The sequence below is a fragment of the Bos taurus genome, chromosome 13 (genome assembly GCF_002263795.3).
Source record: "Bos taurus isolate L1 Dominette 01449 registration number 42190680 breed Hereford chromosome 13, ARS-UCD2.0, whole genome shotgun sequence".
In the NCBI taxonomy this organism is placed as follows: Eukaryota; Metazoa; Chordata; class Mammalia; order Artiodactyla; family Bovidae; genus Bos; species Bos taurus.
Window position 1 is genome coordinate 62,767,211 of NC_037340.1, and position 19,315 is coordinate 62,786,525.

General features: G+C 49.8%; 1 protein-coding gene across 3 annotated transcripts in view; it reads left to right on the forward strand.

The window, feature by feature from the left end:
* BPIFB1 (BPI fold containing family B member 1) overlaps positions 1-18,754 on the forward strand; it is a 23,598-nt gene extending 4,844 nt beyond the window's left edge. Inside the window, exons 3-16 of one of the 3 annotated variants that reach the window (XM_005214500.5) lie at positions 147-282; positions 957-1,064; positions 2,054-2,203; positions 2,956-3,037; positions 6,827-6,890; positions 8,783-8,868; positions 9,861-10,040; positions 10,977-11,030; positions 11,488-11,646; positions 14,378-14,445; positions 14,913-14,958; positions 15,940-16,003; positions 16,968-17,044; positions 18,580-18,750. In XM_005214500.5, coding sequence (XP_005214557.4) covers positions 147-282; positions 957-1,064; positions 2,054-2,203; positions 2,956-3,037; positions 6,827-6,890; positions 8,783-8,868; positions 9,861-10,040; positions 10,977-11,030; positions 11,488-11,646; positions 14,378-14,445; positions 14,913-14,958; positions 15,940-16,003; positions 16,968-17,044; positions 18,580-18,612 — 1,307 coding nt within the window. In that variant the 3' untranslated portion in view covers positions 18,613-18,750. 3 annotated transcript variants of the gene reach the window in all.
* Positions 18,755-19,315: the final 561 nt, after the last annotated feature.

Genomic DNA, 19,315 nt, shown 5'->3' on the forward strand with positions numbered 1-19,315 from the left:
CATCCTCAGAATGAAGCCATCCCTACCCTCAGCTTATGTCCCAGTCCAAGTAGCCCTGAGTGATGTCCCCTCCCAGCCTGGAGCCCCCACCAAGCCATCCTCCTTGCCCCTCCCGCTGGACCCTAATCCCTGGGATCTGTCTCCAGTGCTGGCTCAGAAACTGAAGAATCACGATGTTACCAACACCCTGCAGCAGCTGCCACTGCTCACTGCCATGGAGGAGGAGTCGTCCAGGGGCATTTTCGGCAACCTGGTGAAATCCATCCTGAAGCATATTCTCTGGTAAGTGGAGCAGAACCAAGCTGGGAGCTGGCTCTTTGCCCACTTCTCTGCCCTGGACATTGTTTGCATGGTCAACAAGCGTCGGTTGGTGTCAACTCTGTGCCTGGCTGTGAAGGATGGATCCAAAAAAGCCTCTCCTTCAGAGGCTCCCGGAGGAGTTACCAAGAACCATAAGAGGGACCCAGGAACCCTAAGAGGGAAGACCCCAGAGGAAAATCGCCTGGGGTGGGAGGATGAAGAGAAAAGGTGATGCTTCCCAGTGGTGGGGACAGGTGAGCCAATGACTCCATGGTCACCAGGAGACAAGAAGAAATGGCATTTTGGGCAGAGAGACTGAGCTGAGCAGAGGCAAAGGGTAAGGGTGGGTCAGAATGGCTGGTGCTCAGACCCCAAGGCCAAGAGGGAGAGGTCAAAGGGGCCCGGGCACAGAGGGTCTTACAGGTGAGCCCCAGAAGCTCAGGTTCATCTCCTGAGTTAGGAGGGGAGCCATGCAAATGTTCCAGACAGTGTGGAGGAGGAGGGGAGCAAAACCATGCCAAGGGGAGTCAGCAGACAGGGCTTGGGTCCAGCTGCCACCTGGACACTTTGGGGGACAGCTAAGATGGGGACCAGTCTGGGGATGATGCTCAGTTGAATATGAAGCATGAATCTCAACCCTCCCATGTCCCATCCAGGATGAAAGTCACCTCAGCCAGCATCGGTCAGCTGCAGGTGCAGCCCCTGGCCAACGGCCGGCAGCTGATGGTCAAGGCCCCCCTGGACGTGGTGGCTGGATTCAACGTGTGAGTGTCCCCTGAGTCGGGCACCGCGAGCCAGACAGTTTCTTCCACTCATTCTCGCTGCCCCCGTCCTCCATGCAGGAAAAGAGAGTTCCAAGCAGAGGGGAGAATAAGGGCAAGGCCCACGGGCAAGAGTACAGTTGCCTGGTTCACAGGGTGGCCTAAGGAAGGAGGGGAGGGGCAGCCTGGCGGGAAGTCAGGGCGTACAGGGCCTGTGGGCCAAGGTGAGGACTTGGTTTTCCCAAGGAAGACAGGAGCCATGCAGGGCTCTGAGCAGAGGAGGGACGTGAGGTGATTTCACATTCTTCAAGAAGCCTCCTGGCTGCTGCGGGCGGGGTGGGGGGTTGGGGGGCCGCAAGGGTGGAGGCAGGGAGGTTATCCAGAAGCTACTGTAACAATTCAGGAGGAGACAATAAGAGTGTGGACCAGGGTTTAGGAGCAGGAAGGTAGTGAGAAGAAGCTGGATTCAAAATATGTCTCAGAGGACACAAGAGGATTTGCTGATGGATTCAATTAGGGCTCGGGGTGGGAATAGGGTGGTGGGGAGGTTGAAGGGTCAAGACAGTATGGAGTGGCCAGAAAACAAAGCAGGGAAGATCAAGAGAGGAGAGGGATTGGGGAAGGATCCCTAGTTCAGTTTGTGTGTATTAGATGCTCAGTCGTGTCCAACTCTCTGCGACCCTATGGACTGTAGCCCGCCAGGCTCCTCTGTCTATATACACGTTAAATCTGAGACACCAGTAAGACGTTTGAGAAAGAATTTAGGTGTAAGTTTGGAAGCTGGCAAGTGTAGAGGATTTAAATCAGAAGAGGAATCCAAACACCGAGTCTGGGACACAGTGAGGTATACACATGAGGGGACGAGGAGAGCCCAGCATGGAGCCTGAGAAGGGAGGAGCAAGAGGCCGGAGGCGGAGGTGGACAGCAACTGCGGCTTGATCCGGCCTCAGGCCGGGCTGGAGCTCACAGCCTGGGGCTCCTCCACTTCCCAGGCCCCTTTTCAAGACCGTTGTGGAGCTGCATGTGGAGGTGGAGGCCCAAGCCATCATCCACGTGGAGACTAGGGAGAAGGACCACGCCCGCCTGGTCCTCAGCGAGTGCTCCAACACCGGCGGGAGCCTGCGCGTCAGCCTGCTGCACAAGTGAGTGCCGCCACCTCTCCCGGCCCCTTGCACACCTGGGAGGGAAGCCAGGTGGTGCTCTGGCCCCATTTTACAGATGGAGAACACGGAGGCCCGCAGAAAGAAAGGGACTTTTCCCTCCTGGTTCCTGGTCTGGGGCTCCTTTCAGGAAATCGGTGACACCAAAGAGAGCTGAAGGGTGAAGCAATAATGATGGGATCTCAGGCATCGTGCCAGAAATTGGAACAAACATTTGAAAGTGGAGAGGAGGCTCTTTTCTGGGCCCCAAACCACCACTGGCAGGCTTGGGTGCAGCCATGGGTCTGAACTACGGAGTCAGGCGAGCATAATGCAACTCTCGCATTTACTGTCCAAGCAACATTCTGGACAAGTCACCTCCCCGTGCCTCACCTCCATAGTGAGAGGATGAGATCAGGCAGTGATCTCAAGTACCCAGCTGAGTGCAGGGCACACAACAGCTGCTCAAAGCCAGGATGCTTCCCTCCATCCCTCCTTAGCAGGAGAATGGGGGAAATGCCCACTGCCTTCATTCCAGTGTCCAGATAATATTGCTAAAGACAAACCCCAGCCCGTGTCCTTGAGAACCACCATCTTCCCCAGGGTCAGGGGCTACACCCAGCCCTGTCTCCAACAGGCCCTGTGCCTCGGGCAAGTTCCTTCCTTCCCTGGACTTGGTCTCGCCTTCTGTAACACAGGGGAGAGGTGACCATCCCTGACCCACTTCATCTCTCCCCTCTTTTCCTCCCTCAAAGGCTCTCCTTCCTGCTCAAATGCTTAGCCGACAAGGTCATAAGCCTTCTGACGCCAGCGCTCCCTAAACTGGTGAAAAGCGAGGTAAGTAGAGTCAGCGTCTCTCTGGTCTGTGAAGCCTGCCCCCCTGTGGGTTAGAGGTGGAACTGCAGGCTGGTGCTAAGGGACCTGTGTCTCCTTTGAGTGGGACGTTTCTGGGCTTGGGTCATTCTTTCAGCAGTGGATCCTTGTGGTCAAGGTAATGAAACTGCCAAAAGACAGCCAAGGGACCTTGACAGTGATGTGCTGATAAATTGTTAACAATCGACTCAGGAGGGGTTGGAGGAAGGAAGCCCTGATTTGTAGCATTCACTGACTTCCCTGCTGTAAACACCTCTTCTGTTGCCAATTTCAAGCTACTAGTGTGAATTCACTAAACAGAAATTGGGACAAACATTTGAGCAGGGTCAGGAAGACATGCTTGGCTGCACATTAGTGGGTGGTGTTTCCACCATGCAGATACAATAGACATATATAATCTCAAGAGCAATGGATAACGGTACGATAGAACAGAATAATTAGGAAGCAATGAGTTTTGAGCTGACTTTGCTCTTAGCATAATTTATTTAATTGTAAGTGTATACAACTTGATTTTTAATAATGTCAGGTTTATCACCAAGCTTAGAAATTCCTGAAAATTTAACAGTTGGTTCTCAAAAATTGATCCAAGCTAGCTCTATCTAGGACACCAGGATCCCACACTACCCTGGTTGTGTCATCAGGGGCTTGTTACCCAGCAGGTCTTGTTGGATTTATTTTTCTGAGTCAGTGAACACGAGTCCATCTCCCTTTATATGTCCCTTATATGTCACAGATAAGCTAAAACTCAATAAGTTGGATTTATCTGCCATTATGACCATTGATTTTCACTGTGAATTCCAAGATGTGCTCACACCAATGCTTCTCCTGGGATTAAAAATACCTTATCAGATAATTAATATATTTTTTATAGTAAAACTTTTTTGACTGAAAAACGCAATATAATAACCAAAACTTTGGGAGAAAAATACCCATAATCCTCCTACCTTAACTTAGCAGCTATTTTTTCTTTTGTATATTGTTTTCCAAATGTCCATCCATCTGCACTCATACTTTTATGTGGCTGCACTCAGCATCAGTATTATTTGATATCCTCTAAGTTATATCTATTTCCTATACCACTCTATGATAGTCATAACTGTTTTAATAGCTTCACCGTATTTAATAATGTCTTTAAATTTTTATTCATTTGTTTGTTTTATTTTTTGGCTGCTCTGGGTCTTCACTGCTGTGTGAAGGCTTTCTCTAGTTGCAATGAGCGGGGGCCACTATCTAGTTGCAGCCCATGGACTTCTCACTGTGGTGGCTTCTCTTGCTGCAGAGCACAGGCTCTAGGCACGTGGGCTCTAGTAGTTATGGCACCGGAGAAGGCACTGGCACCCCACTCCAGTACTCTTGCCTGGAAAATCCCGTGGACAGAGGAGCCTGGTAGGCTGCAGTCCACGGGGTCACAAAGAGTCGGACACAACTGAGCGACTTCACTTGCACTTTTCACTTTCATGCATTGGAGAAGGAAATGGCAACCCACTCCAGTGTTCTTGCCTGGAGAATCCCAGGGACGGGGGAGCCTGGTGGGCTGCCGTCCATGGAGTGGCACGGAGTCGGACACGACTGAAGCGACTTAGCAGCAGCAGCAGCAGCAGTTATGGCACATGAGCTCAGTAGTTGCAGCTCACAAGCTCTAGAGTGCAGGCTCAACAGCTGTGGTGCACAGACTAATATGCTTCCAGAATGTGGAATTCTCCCAGGGGATTGAACCTGTGTCTCCTGCATTGACAAGCAGATTCTTATCCACTGTATCACCAGGGAAGTCCTATTTAATACTTTCTAAAACCTTTCCAGAGAGCCTTTTGAAAGGAATAATTTTGTAAAACTTAGCTTTTCTTATGTGAGATTTTTTTTTTAAGAAATTTTTCTTCTACTTAAAGGTGACAGTTTCTTAAAGTAGGGCTCAGCTGGAAATTTTTTCCCAGCTTCCGGCAAAATCACATTTTAACTGGCATTATACTTTACTAGCTAAAAATATATCTTCCACTAGAAAAGATAGCAAGAACCTGGGATTATAAAATGTTCTTTGCATAATAGCCTGTTTTTAAGAGTCAAAAGCTGAATACAGTGAGCAATTTGAAAAACTGAGAAACAATTTGAGAAAATATCTGCTTTTAAGGGTGAAAAGCCAAATCCAGTGAACAATTTGAGAAAACTGGCCTTCCGTCAATCATCATGATTTCCCACCAGGAATCACTGATTTGAGACTACCTCCTGTGAATATTTCACGTGGCATGAAGGGAAAAGGGGCAGCATGTTTAAATGTGGCAGGAGCCCACCTAGAAAATGCTAAAGCCCCTTTCAGCATGGGTCCCAATGCCAGCTGCCCTTCAGAACTTCCTGGGAGGGCTTTTTTAAAATACTGATATCAGGGCTCGACCTCAGAGATTCAGATTTAATTGGTCTGGTGGGGCCCTGGTATCTCAGAGGATTCTAGCTCCCCCAAAGGAGGATTTTAGCATGTCACCATGGTCGAGGCCCAAGGGTGGAACTAAAGGGAGGGGAATTACGAGAGGGTGTGCAGAGAGGGCCAGGAACCCCTTTCCCACGAGGAACAGGCAGAGAATGTTGGGAGTCCCTGAGCCCAACTCCTCCATCCTCCCTGGTTTCAGGGTTGGCAAAGCAGCTGGAGAAGGGCAAAGCAGCTGGCTTTTCATAGGAAAAATTAACATTTATCAAAGTACATAGTCATTTCTCAAAAGTAGCAAAAGGTGGTCAACCAGAAGGTTCTTCACTGGTGAATTTTAACCTAAGACAAAATGACAGTGTCTCAGAGCACTGCCCTGGAAAACAGGCTGCTTCGAGCAAGGAGCAAGGCCTTTGGGGCCCAGGATCAAGTGAGGTGAATGTTTAACTTCCTTCCCAAGCAGAAGAGCCGAGGCTGGGGTTGTCACTGTGACACTTGGTCCCCATAGTTCTTCGTTTCGGGGGCTGTCCCGTGTACTGGGGGATGCTTAGTATCATCCTCGGCCTCCACCCACTAGGTGCTAGTAACACTACCCGGTAAACTGCGACAATTGAAAATGTCTTCAGAAATTTCCAAATGTCTCTTGGGAGACAAAATCACCCCTGCCAAGAACTGATGAATTTTTTTTTTTTTTTTTTAGTTTTAGTTTTATTTTTACTTTTTGGCCAAGCCACACAGCATGTAGGATCTTAGCCCCTGACCAGGGATTGAACCTGCATCCCCTGCATTGGAAGTCCAGGGTCTTAACCTCTGGACTGCCAGGGAATTCCCGAGAACAGCTGGAATTTTCAGGGGAGAAGAATTCAAGGGGCAAAGAGATGTGCTGGGGCTAGAAACCCACAAAGAATGTTTACCAGTCTGGTTGCGTCTGTCTTTCTGGCCTCTGTTCTAATGTGACACATGCAAGGAAGTCAGTACCAAGGGTTGACTGAAGAAGTGAATGAAGGAACACATTCTGGATTTCCCTCTTATGGGAACATGGGCTCTTGTGAATACGATGAGTCTCATGGGGAGGACAGCTGGCAGGTCAGGCACACCTGGACACTGGGCAAGGGACAAATCATTGCAAAAGATCCCAGGTGACACCAGAAGCTGTGGTGATCTCTGAGCAGTGGTAATGGTTGGGGGAGTAGACGCACCATTGAGTCCTCAAGCACATGGGTGAAAATTTGGCTGGCCGTGGTACAGGGGCGGGACTCAGCCAGGTGAGCTGGGTGTGGGTCACTGTGGGGCTGGTGCTGACCCCGGCTGATGGAGGCCCTGCATCTGTGCTCTTGCAGCTGTGTCCTGTGCTCAAGGCGGGCTTTGAGGACATGCGTGGGGAACTCTTGAATCTGACGAAGGGTAGGTGCACCACTCTCTCTCCTTTTTTCTTGACTGCTGAGCTGACCTCCAAGCACTGCCTCTGCTCTCTGCCCAAGGCAAGCCTCCCCTGGTCAGGCCTGAGCAGCAACTCAGCCCGGTAGCAAGAGGGACAAGCATCATCTGATCTCTGCCCAGGATGAACAGACAGGATATCACCACAGCTGTAATTTCATGAGTACATAATACATGCAAGGTTCTATGTAAGCCAGTGTGTGCCCAGATAAACCCAAGTTCAAATTCCTGTTCTGCCACTGATTTGTTCCATGGCTTTGAAAAAGGGGGCTTATACATCCCTGCCTCCAGGATTGTTGAGGATTAAAATTTTATGGGAGAGTGCCTGGTACATGGCAGATGCTCTGCATGTGCTTACAGATGTGTGCTGGATGGATGGATGGATGGCTGGCTGGCTGGATGGATGGATGGCTGGCTGGCTGGATGGATGGATGGCTGGATGGCTGGCTGGCTGGCTGGATGGATAGATGGCTGGCTGGCTGGCTGGATGGATGGTTGGATGGATAGATGGATGGATGGATGATACAGAGACTACTGTGGGCTATCAGAGAAGAGGGATCAAGGGAAGAAACAAATTGTATCCTCAGACCCTTCACAGTTAAAGTCTGAATTCTTGGACCCCCTCAGAGAGGGGATTGGTGGGGAGAAGAAAACTCTACCATCTACTCTTTGGGGATCTGAAGAGGCTCATTCAAAGAGCCACCAGAGAGGATTGGGAAGAGGAGAATGGAATCAATAGGTTTTCAGCATCTATAGAGCACCCACTTTGGGCCAAGTCCTTGGGCTGCTTCACTGACTCCTCAGACAACTCCATGAAGTAGCGATCATTATCCCACTTAACAGATAAGGAAACTGAGGCTCAGAAATGAAATCATTTGTCCAATTCACAGGAGGAATTAGTGATAGGGGAAGGCTTAAACCCAATTCTGTAAGTTTCAAGTCTGATTCATTCAGATCTGAGTGAGCTGATTTTGCTAGGTGTCAGTCCTGTACAATCTACAAGGCAAGTATCCTACTGCTTCCCCATTTTGGGCCTGGAGAATTCCAGAGACTGTATAGTCCATGGGGTCACAAAGAGTCGTGCAGGACTGAGCGACTTTCACTTTCACTTTCCCCATTTTAAGATGAGGAAACTGAGGTTCAGAGGCAGAAAGAGGCTAGCTAAAGCTACTAGGGCAAGAACCCCAAGTCTATCCAGCTCCTCTGTTCCCTAGGGGCAGAGCAGGAGGGTTCCCCAGGCTCCACAGGCTCTCCCAGAAGCAGGCAGACTAAGCAACGAACTTCGCACATACCTCCCTGATCTCTATTCTCCACCCAACAGCTAGGGCAGATGAGATGCCACTGCCACCTGGTGGCCAAGTGGGGAATCCCGAGGAGGACGCAAGGGATCCCTAGGGCAGACCCAGACCCTGCCAGGGTGGAGGGTACGGATCAGACTGGTGGGGGAAGTGGAGAGGTATAAACAATGGGTCAGTTTTGTTCCAAACCAAAATGTTGACACAGGACCAACTGAGTTCAGATCCTTTTACAGTATGCCCTTGAGCAAGTCATGTCACTTTTCTGAGCCTTGGTTTCTCTATCTGTGAAATGAGGGTCATAGCAGGACCTAAGGTTATTGTGAGGATTCCATGAGCTAACATGTGTACAATTTAACGCATTACCAGGTGCTTGATAAATCTCAGCTTGATAAGTCTCATTATATTTATCATTGTCCTTATCAGCATCATCATGACTCCTGCTCCTGCCCCTACACACCTGCCCCACCCCGAGCAAAAATGATGCTTCAGCCAAAAGCAACTTCCCACCAAGCCATCCAACACTGCCCTCCACCCTCACAGAATTTTCTTCTCCCTGAGCAGTGCCCATGTCTCTCAACTCTGAGCACCTGAAGCTTGATTTTATTTCTCCTGTCATCGACCACAGTGTTGTCCATCTCATCCTGGGGGTGAGTATCATGGGACCTCCAGGGGAAACTGGGGACATTCCTTCCCTTCTCTGACCACCAGTAGTCAGAGACCATTGATCTGCTTCAGGTGAGAAAACACGGGTCACAGTACACACAGGCAGACTTAGAAAAGTCTCAACAAGCTGACCACGTCCCACATAAACCGTTCTGGCAAAGAAAAGTCAGCGTACGGGCCACACACAGAATATCGACCCCAATGACCCAACCTCCTCCAACCTTGATTTCTGCCATCAGGGGCCAGAGTGGGAGGGACTCTTGGTCTTTCTCTCAGGCAAGCCCCTGACAATCCTCAAATATCTGGTGATTCTGAACAAGAGCCCAGGATGCAGACACATCATGAAGGATCACACAGATCTAAACTTCTCTTCCAGCTCCAAAACTCTCTGGCTGTGTGACTTGGGATAAGTTTCTTCACCTCTCTGATCCTCAAATTCTTTTGTAAAATGTAATAACACAGTCACTAAGGAGAGGAGGAAACGATACCACATGTGGCCTGGCAGGCAGGAGGCGCCCAGTAACCATCAGTTCTTTCTAAAATATGGAGCCACCCACCACATGGGGGGCTGGACACCCTCTGGAACCAGGCCAAGCAAGGCAGCGGGAACCTCAGACCTGTTTTCATGGACCCCTGGAAAACTGCAGCATCAAACATTCCCATCCATTCTGCTGCAGTCTTGAATTTTCTCTTCTTCTAAAGGGTTTCTGGGGTGTCTGAGAAGTTGAAACCTAAGTACCAAACAAGACGTCTAGATTTTTTAAAAACCAGAGATTACCTGAGGGGTGCAGATGGAGTCGGTGTTGCTAAGTAGCTGAGATAGCCCTTCATCTACAACAGCCAGGCACTGACTGCCAGGCTAAGCTTCCTGGCGGCAACTGCAAAAAGAGAAACCGGCTGGAGGGTGTCATTTCCTTCTAGGTTATTACTAGATACACTGTAGAGCTTGAGTTCTCTCTGCTCTGTGTCTCTGCAGGCCAGGTTGTTCAACTCAGAAGGAAAGGTGACTAAGCTGTTCAATGTTGCTGGGGATTCCCTGAATCTGCCCACCCTGAACCAGACCCCTTTCAGGCTCACCGTGAGGAAGGATGTGGTGGTCGCTATCATAGCTGCCTTGATCCATTCGGGAAAACTCACAGTCCTGTTGGACTATGTGGTAAGTCTCAGCATGGAACAGAGCCTGAAGCCAGCTCTGCTGCATCATGGGGATTTCCTGAATCAAAGAGGGCATAAGGACCCCCCTCCCCAAGCAGGAACCTCCTTTCAGGATCAATTTACATACTTCCAGCAACAGAGAGCTCACTCCTTCCTTGAACAGAGCCTGCCTCTGACATATATATAACGAGAAAGCTGAAAACCTCCTGTAGCATCCAGCACCAGTCCTCGTTCTGCCTTCCTGGAACCTGAAACACCTGCTTCCTCTATCAGATAACAGTTCTGTCCAAAGGGCATCTTAGATATTGACTGGCCCGGGGACAGCAATGCACGGCTGCCGTCCATTGCAGGGCCCACGGCAGACATCGCTCATCTCCCAGGGCCCTCCTCCCTATTGAGCCTGGATTCTGTCACAGCCACGGAATCCTTATTAACCCAGCCCAACAGAAAACCACCACCAGTCCACTGGGGTGTGCCATCTCCTCCAGGTGACTGATGGGGCCCAGAAGAGGGCAGGGTTGGCCCAAAGATAGGGGAGCAGGGCAGGACTTGAAGTCAGCTGACAGATCACCAAGTTCTTGGGGATTAGAAGTCAGGACGAGGGCCTGGAATGACAGGGAAAGGGGCGTGGTCACCAGCAACCACATTCACGACTCTAGTAAGAACTGGGTTGCTTCTCTGTGTCCTCTGAGAACAGGAAGCTGCCCGCAGACCCACAGGCACCACCAATCCACAGTAAACGTTCAGGCTGGCTGGGACTGCATTCCCAACAGCCACTGACACAGAGGCTGTTTCCCACCAGGCGCAGACACGTGCACTGGGCCACCAGACTCTCCCAGCTTCTCTGGGGTTTGGGGGATCCCGGCAGCAGGACTGCTGGAGGTGTGTCTCCCCTCTCCCCACCAGCTGACCAGCTCTGACCTCCTCTCTTCCTCAGCTTCCTGAGGTAGCCCGCCAGCTGAGGTCAAGCATCAAGGTGATCGACGAAACGGTTGGTCCATTTGCCATCTGCAGCCTGGAGGGTTTGCTGTGGTCTGTCTGCTGGCATCTGGGGAGGGAGGGAGGTGTGGGACCACTCTGTCCCCCCAGCACTGGTGACTGTAACACACTGCTCCCTGTCCTCATGGAGATTTCACTCTAACAGGACAGTTAGTGGTGACGGACAGATAGATTCTAGGGGTTATAGGAGAACTGCCAGGGTATCTGAACCACCCTGGGAGATGAGGGAGGGCTTCCCTGAAGGAAAACGTATTCCAGACGGAGGGAGAGTCCAAACCAAAGACTGTGAGATGGGCAGAACAACAATTTATTCCAGGATCTGAGGAAGCACAGAGAGGAATGGGGGAGTCCAGGAAGGTGGGCAGTGGCCAGTCTCACGGGACCACATGGGGCTCGTGGACTATGGGGACGCACTTGGGATGCGTCATGTGGGTCTGATGTCCTTCCAGGCAGCAGCGCAGCTGGGGCCCACACAGATCGTGAAGATCATGAGTCAGACGACCCCAATGCTCATTCTGGACCAGGGCAATGCCAAGGTGGCCCAACTGATCGTGCTGGAAATATTCGCCACAGATAAAGACAGCCGCCCCCTCTTCACCCTGGGCATCGTGAGTTCAGTTGTCTGAGACGTTGGCAGCAACCTTGGGAATCCCCCTGTTCACTGTTCTTGTTCACCCTCTCTTGCTTTGCTAAACCTTTCTGCCACTCTTATTACCTCGCGGAGCTAGGGGAAGGGAATTTTGAACCAAGAATCAGGGGCTTTGGTGGCTCAACTCTTAATTAGTCAGAATCTTTAAGCAGACATTTAATTCACATGCACAAAGGGAATTGCATTAGCTCACATACCTGAAGGAGAAGGCAATGGCAACCCACTCCAGTGTTCTTGCCTAGAGAATCCCAGAGACGGCAGAGCCTGGTGGGCTGCCGTCTATGGGGTCGCACAGAGTCGGACACGACTGAAGTGACTTAGCAGCAGCAGCAGCAGCAGCATATACCTGAAAAGTCCAGGTCAGTGCTGGTTTCCAGAATAGCTGTATCAGGTGTTCAAACAATGTCATCTTCATTCTTCTCTCTTCCCATCTGGCAGCCTTGTTTTTCCTTGTGTTGCCTTCATCCTCAGGCAGTTTGTCCCTTCTTGGAAGTGCCCCTAACCCACATCAGGCTTATAACCTGTCAACGTGGCAACCTCAATGGAAAAGCTTCTCTTTCCCAGTAGTTCTAGCAAAAGTTCCAAAACTGACTCTCATTGGATGACTTAGGGTCAAATGCTTACTAATGAACCAATCGGCGTGACCAGAAAAATGAAATATGTAAATTTTCTGAGCTGGGACATACACACATATACACACACACATCCCAAATTGGGAGATTAGGATTGGCTCTATCCAAACCACAGGCCTAGAAGGAAAGGGGATAATTCCTCTTCCTCTTCCAAAAGATAAACAGAACTAAGTCATCTCCAAGTAAGTTCTGAATTGCTTTTCTCAGTAACAAAGCAGGTCAGATCTCAGAGCTTCCATTTAAAAGGACCCTGTGGATAAAGATCTGGGGGTGGGCTCATCAAAGGACAGGCCCAGTAGAAGATATCTTAGGTAGGACCCCTAGAAACAGGCCCAAGACAAAGACCCTTAGAAAAGTGCTGTACTGGGGGAGAGCTCCCAGGAGAAGGACTGAGCAAGGATGTGGCCTCAGCTGGAAGCTGGCTTCTGCTTCATCCCACAGTGAGCTCTGGAGCATGGTGGCGCCATGGGGTTGAGCCCAGGCTGAAACAGGAAGGCCAGCCTCTTGTATGCCCTTGTCTGTCAGTTACTGGTCACTAACTGCCCCCAAGGTAGGAAGAACATAACCTCCCAGCAAAAACAGGTCCCCAGACCAGGGAACGGCTGGGAACTGTTAGCAGCAGCGACACTCAGCAGCTGAGGAATGGGTGCCCCAACCAAAAAAGGGGGATCTGAGTGGGGCACCACTGCATCCTACAGAGGACAAGGTGAAGGAAGAGACGAGGCAAGATCCATGGTTGGGCCCTGGATAAGCAAGGCCTTCCATGCCTAGCCAAGGAGTCTGGACAGCACCTGATTGTCGGAGGCCAACGTTACCCTCTCCTTACAGGAGGGTGGCTGCAGGCCCTGTGCAAGCTGTCCACACGCCTTGTCAGTGGGCACCATTCACACAGCTACAGGGTGCATGGTGCCCTGGCTTCCCATGAGGATGTGGGGATACCCTGATCCCCTGACAAGCAGGGAGAGGGGACCGACCCCAGCCAGCCTCACTCCCTGGGGACTTCCCTTCCATGGCCAATAGCAGGCACTTTTCAAAGGCCACCATCATTGGTCAGGGAACTAAGACCCACATTCCACATGCGTTGTTCAGTTGCTCAGTTGTGTCCAACTCTTTGCCACCCCATGGACTACAGCATGCCAGTCTTCCCTATCCTTCACTACCTCCTGGGGTTTGTTCAAACCCATGTCCATTGAGACAGTGGTGCCATCCAACCATCTCATCCTCTGCCACCCCTTTGTCTTCCTGCCCTCAATCTTTCCCAGTGTCAGGGTCTTTTCCAAAGAGTTGGCTCTTCACATCAAGTGGCCAAAGTGTTGGAACTTCAGCTTCAGAACCAGTCCTTCCGATGAATATTCAGGGTTGATTTTCTTTAGGATTGACTAGCTTGATCTCCTTGCTGTCCAAGGGGACTCCCAAGATCTTCTCAAGCACCACAGTTCAAAAGCATTCCACCTGGCATAGCCTAAAAAGAATTAAAAATTAAGAAAAGACCTCCAAGCCCAGGCCTGCCAGAGAAGTCTGTTCTCTGGGTGCAGCTGCCCTGGAGCCTGGTACTCAGCTCACCTGAGTCTAAGGGTCAAGATGCTGGATGTATATACCTGTGTTTGAGGCTGGCTCAGCTTCTGACTTTTGCAATAATAATAACTGGTTAACAGTCACCATCCGGCCTGTCCCTCAGTTTACACACCTCTACAATGGGATAATAATGGGACTTATTTCACAGAGTCATGAGGATCAAAGGAGATAATCAGACAAAGCTCATAAAACACCATCTGACACACAAGGAGGGCTCCCGTGAACATTGGCTCCTGTCATCATTGTCAGCAGCAGCAATCCTATGCGCAACCTTTTCACTGGGGCATGGGTACAGGTAACAGCCCTGTACCCACAGAGAAGGAATCTGAGGCCCACAGAGGTCAGACCCTTTCCCAAGGTCACAGCCAACAGCTGAGATTCAGACCATGTCAGCTTGACCCCAGAACTTCCGTGCAGAGCCCCACACCCAACCCCTGACAAAAATCCTCTAAATAAAAGGGTCCTGGGTTTCTCTTGTTGCAGGAAGCCTCCTCGGACATTCAGTTTTACGTCGAAGATGGCCTACTTGTGTTCAGCTTTAACGAAATCAGGTAAATGCAAAAATTACTGAGAAGGTTCTGGAGATGGAAATGAGTCTGCCTGGTGACCACTGCTTTCTTTAAACACCCAGTGTCTTGAACCTCTGGGGTGTGAGTATCACGTGAAGGCTGCTTGGGGATGGGCAGAAAGGGAAAGACCACCTTGCCTGGATGGTCTCCTCCATTCACGATGGTCCTCACTCGGGGGGGTGATCTTTCTGCCTGCTTTTTGGGCAACCATGTGCCTGCTATCTCCCCCGCTTCCCCCGCACATTGCAATGTAAGCTCATTCCAGTGTAGGAGGGCATTACAATGTAAGCTCATGAAGCCAGGGTTTCATGTGGGTCCCTGCTGTATCCAGAGCCTGTGCCATGTCTGGTGCATGGTAGGTGCTCAGTAAATAGTTGTTGAATGAATGGATGGATGGATGAATGGATGCGACTCCAAGGGACCAGCCTCATGGGCATCTTCTCTTGCAGAGCTGATCGGATCCATCTGATGAACTCAGACATCGGTGTGTTCAACGTGAGTATGAACAGATTTTCCCTGGGGATGCAGGAGATTGCCCAGGATGATCCACCGCAAAAGGAGACATTGCCTAGGAATGGCTTTGAATAAGGTCCCCACAGGCAGCTCCATGGTGAGCAGGCCAGCCTTCCCAATCTTAGCCACAAAGTCCAACCGCCTGGCTCAAGTGTTTACTGAGCACCTACTGTATGCCAGATACAGCTGAGAGTCTACACATTCGCAAACACACAGATACACACAGACTTACCTTCTGTAAAGTTTTGACCATAAATTAGAAAACAAATCTATTTTATAACACATTTTGCTCATATAGACTCATCTCAGTGACCCTGGGCAGCCCCTTCTCCTGAATCCTCAGTTGCCCTGAAAGTCAAAATGAATCAGAGATCTCAAGTTGTCTGAATCCTCTCTTCTGCCATGGTGGGGTATTTGTTTCTTGGTTTGGGTGGGGGAGGCATATTTTTCCACCCTTTTGTTTTGCCTCTTAATTCTTTTTTTTTAATATAAATTTATTTATTTTAATTGGAGGTTAATTACTTTACAATATTGTATTGGTTTTGCCATACATCAACATGAATCCGCCACAGGTATACACTTAAATATTTTTAATGGGGTGGATTCCACATGAAAATCGGGACGTCTGGCTTCCTTTGAGAAGTCAAAAACTCAGGAAACAGGATGAAATTCCTTTGGAGAATTCTGCTGAAACAGAGCAGTGGAGCCTTAGAGATTGGAGGCCAGGTGTGCATCCCAGAATGCACCACAGTCTCCCCACCTGCCTGATTTAGGGCCAGCTGGTTTGCTCCCCCCACAGCATGTCTGATCCTTGAGCCCTGGCAACTCTGACCAGCAGGGAATCTGAGACTCAGCATATTCACCTGCTGCCCTCACCACAAGGCAGGGCCGTGCCCATCTGAGGAATGGCTGAGAGGACTTCAGACTCTCAGCCAGGGTGACGGGGCCATTTCTCTTTCACAGCCTAAGCTTCTGAACAACATCACCACCAAGATCCTCACCTCCATCCTGCTGCCAAACGAGAATGGTGCGTCCCTTTGCTGTCTGATTCCCTGCTCCCCAGGACATTGAGGGCAGGCGCTTTACCTCTCCTGCCTGTGCCTCCATGTGGGGCCCCTTTCATTTATTTTCCACCTATCCTCAGAGCCTTGTTCAAATTAATTCCGCCTCCTCCAGGAAGCCTTCCGGGTCAATCCAGCTGGAAATGCGCTCTCCCATCTCCAACACCCCAGCCCAGTTTGCTCCCTCACACCAGAACTTAGACATCCATAGAGGGTGTGGGCAATGTCCCAGGCTCATGGGCTAACAGCAGGAGAGAGACAGAAATGGAAACAACCAGAGCATGCTCAATGGACTTCTGATACACCTGGGCTCTCGTGCTGATTCTTCTGCTGGCTACCTGGCCTTGAACAAACTACCTTATCATCCTCAGCCTCAGTTTCTCCATCTGTAAAATGGGGAAATAGCAACACGTCCCTCAGAGGCATAAAGAAGAGGTTTTTACAGAGAAGAGAGGGGGCGCCTGACACAGCCAGTGCTTAACAGTTCTTGCTGTTGTTGGCTGTAGCTGGCATTACTATTTGTGTCACTAGTGAAGGAAGCCAAGAGAAAAGGGGGGATTATTCTTACTGAACCTCAGGTCCTGGGGGTGGGTGAACTGGTAACCTATGTCCACCCTGCTTTTTTCATGTCTTTGTTTTATTAGAGCGAGAAATCTCAAAGTATAAGCCCCTCTGCTGTGGATGATGGGAGCCCCTGATGGTTCTTGAGCAGGAATGTGAGAGATGTGAGGGTGCCCTTTGAAACAGCCAGAAGCTGGGGCTGGAGCCAAAGAATGGGGAGACGAGGCAGGGTGGATGCCAGAGCCAGAGGACAGGAAGCAGAGGCAGAAGTCTGAATCAGGCGTGCCACGTGCAGGAACTGTGAGCCCACTGACAGCTGCCCAACCCCACCACCAGCTCACAAGTCTCTGACCGCATTTGTGATTTCAGGCAAATTAAGATCTGGGATCCCAGTGTCAATGGTGAAAAACTTGGGATTTAAGTCGATTTCATTGTCTCTGACCAAGGTGAGTGGAGTTAAACACCCTCCCCCAGGGAGGGCACAGTCAGAGGGAGAGCCCTGGGGTGGGAGATAGGGGCTGCATTCAATCCTAGCTCCCCAGGTCACTTATGGGGATGTTGGGCAAGTCCCTTCTCCTCTCAGGGCCTTGTGTCCTAGTCTGTACGTGGAAAAGGGTGCCTGTCCCAGTCTGGGGTTATGTGCCTCCAGCCTTTTCCATCCTACCTGTCATTCAGGCAGGGGGAAGGGAAAGAGGCTTTATTAACTGTCTCCAAAGACATGTTGACATTTGACTTATTTTCAGCTGCCCACCTTCAAAATCTGTCCATACTTCAGCTGGCTTTGATGGAGAAGTATGACCACATACTGTGCATGATAACAAAAGAGGCTAAGTCTAGACTCAGGGACCAAAGAACTGGTTCAAATCCAGCTCTGCCTATTTCTAGGCAGGGATGTCTGAATATACAGGTCATGCACTAGTGAACTATTACATAAAATGATTCAATTATCACATAAGCAGTTTATCTAAGACACATGCTGCACTTAATTCATGTTGGATGGGCAACCGGTGTCCATATAACTGGGTGGCTAGAGCTTAGTGTATTTCATGTATCTCTTATTAGGGGGCATTTAGCAACTTTCTCTTCTTCTTCTTTTTTTTTTTTAAATCAAGTTGCAAACCATAATTCATCATTGGCAGTTTGGGTTGGAAAGATATCATTTCACTCTTTTTTTTTTTTATGTTTTCTCCAAATTTCCTGTTTTGCTCTATTCCTTTGTTTAGGACTAGCATCACACTGATACCGTGTTTATAGTCTTATATTTTAAAATCTAGTCAAAGGAATGAATAAATGGATAGATCTGAGATCAAACAAGTATGGTTTGAAAAAAGTTAACGGTAGAACCTAGGTGGTGAGTATACAAATATTCAGCATAAAGTTTTTTCAACTTTGCTACATATTTGAAAATTATCATAGTAGAAATTTGGGGGAGAATCTAATAGGTTCCATTCCTTGCATCACACTTAGTTTCCCCCGAAAAATCAGAGTGTTCTTAAAAACGTTAGCTGCCTAGGACCCAATGGATACAGTCAGGAATCTACACTTGACGAAACTTCTTGCGAGATTTGGTGATCTGCTGGAGTGGAGACGCTTGTCCTGTATAAGCCCAGACTGTGCGCCCGGGTACTTCATCCGTGCCCCAGACACCTGCGTGGTGTCACTGGTCACACACAGACCCTCCTACTCTGACCCTTCCAAGAACCCTTTATGAGTTCAGGGTCCTGACTCCCAATGTTAGCGGTCACCTAGTGAAGGACAAACCACCATAAGCCACAACAGGGCAGGATGTTAAAAAATGTTTTGAGGGGACTTCCCTGGCTATTCAGTGGCTAGGACTCCGTGCTCCCAATGCAGGGGGCACAGGTTCAATCCCTGGTCAGGGAACTAGATCCCACAGGCCACAACTAAGACCCGCTGGAGTCAAATAAATAAAATAAATAAATTAAAAAAAATTTTTTTGACTTTTCTCCTCCAATTCCAGGAAGCCCTTGTGGTCACCCAAGCCTCCTCTTAGAACCTCAGCCCACTTTCCTCTCTCCCAGTGAAGACTTGCACTGTGGTCCTCCAGGGAAGGCTGTGTCTCAGTGAGAGTGTGGGAGCCAGCGCTGTAGTCTGTCCCTCCCTACAATGAATAAACTTTGTGAATCTTGCAGTCCGGAGTGTGTCTTTGTCCCAATTCAGGGTCATTTTGCCCCCTGGTAAGCTTAGGGACCAGACATCTGAGCCACATCTAGGTCATGTTCGAGCACATCTGAGTCAATCAGGGCCACGTCCAAGCCATGTCTTGGTGACATCAAAATACATGTGGATGAGGCCCAAGACTTTGACCACCTCCCTGAGTTTCAGGAATGAGAAAGCCAGTTGCCACCTCCTGCCTTCCATGTCAGTTTCTAGACCACCAATGTTAGGATAACCTGTCTGGCGGGGACACATATTGAGTTGACCTTGGTGATGTGGCGAGTCCAGGGCTCACTGAACAGCGTGACTCTTGGAGGCAGGCTTTGAGCTCTGATCTGGACCCCTCAATGGTTGTTTGACCCTGGGATGTGGCTCCCCTTCTCTGGGCCTCAGTTTCCTTCCCTGTAAAATGGGGAGAATTGTAGTCCCTACCTTGGAAAGCTGTGGTGAGAATGCAATGAGAGAAAATGGTTCCCGGCACCTGGGAAGTGCTCAAACAATGCCATCCATGGGTGACGGCATTGTCATTCTTGTTACCT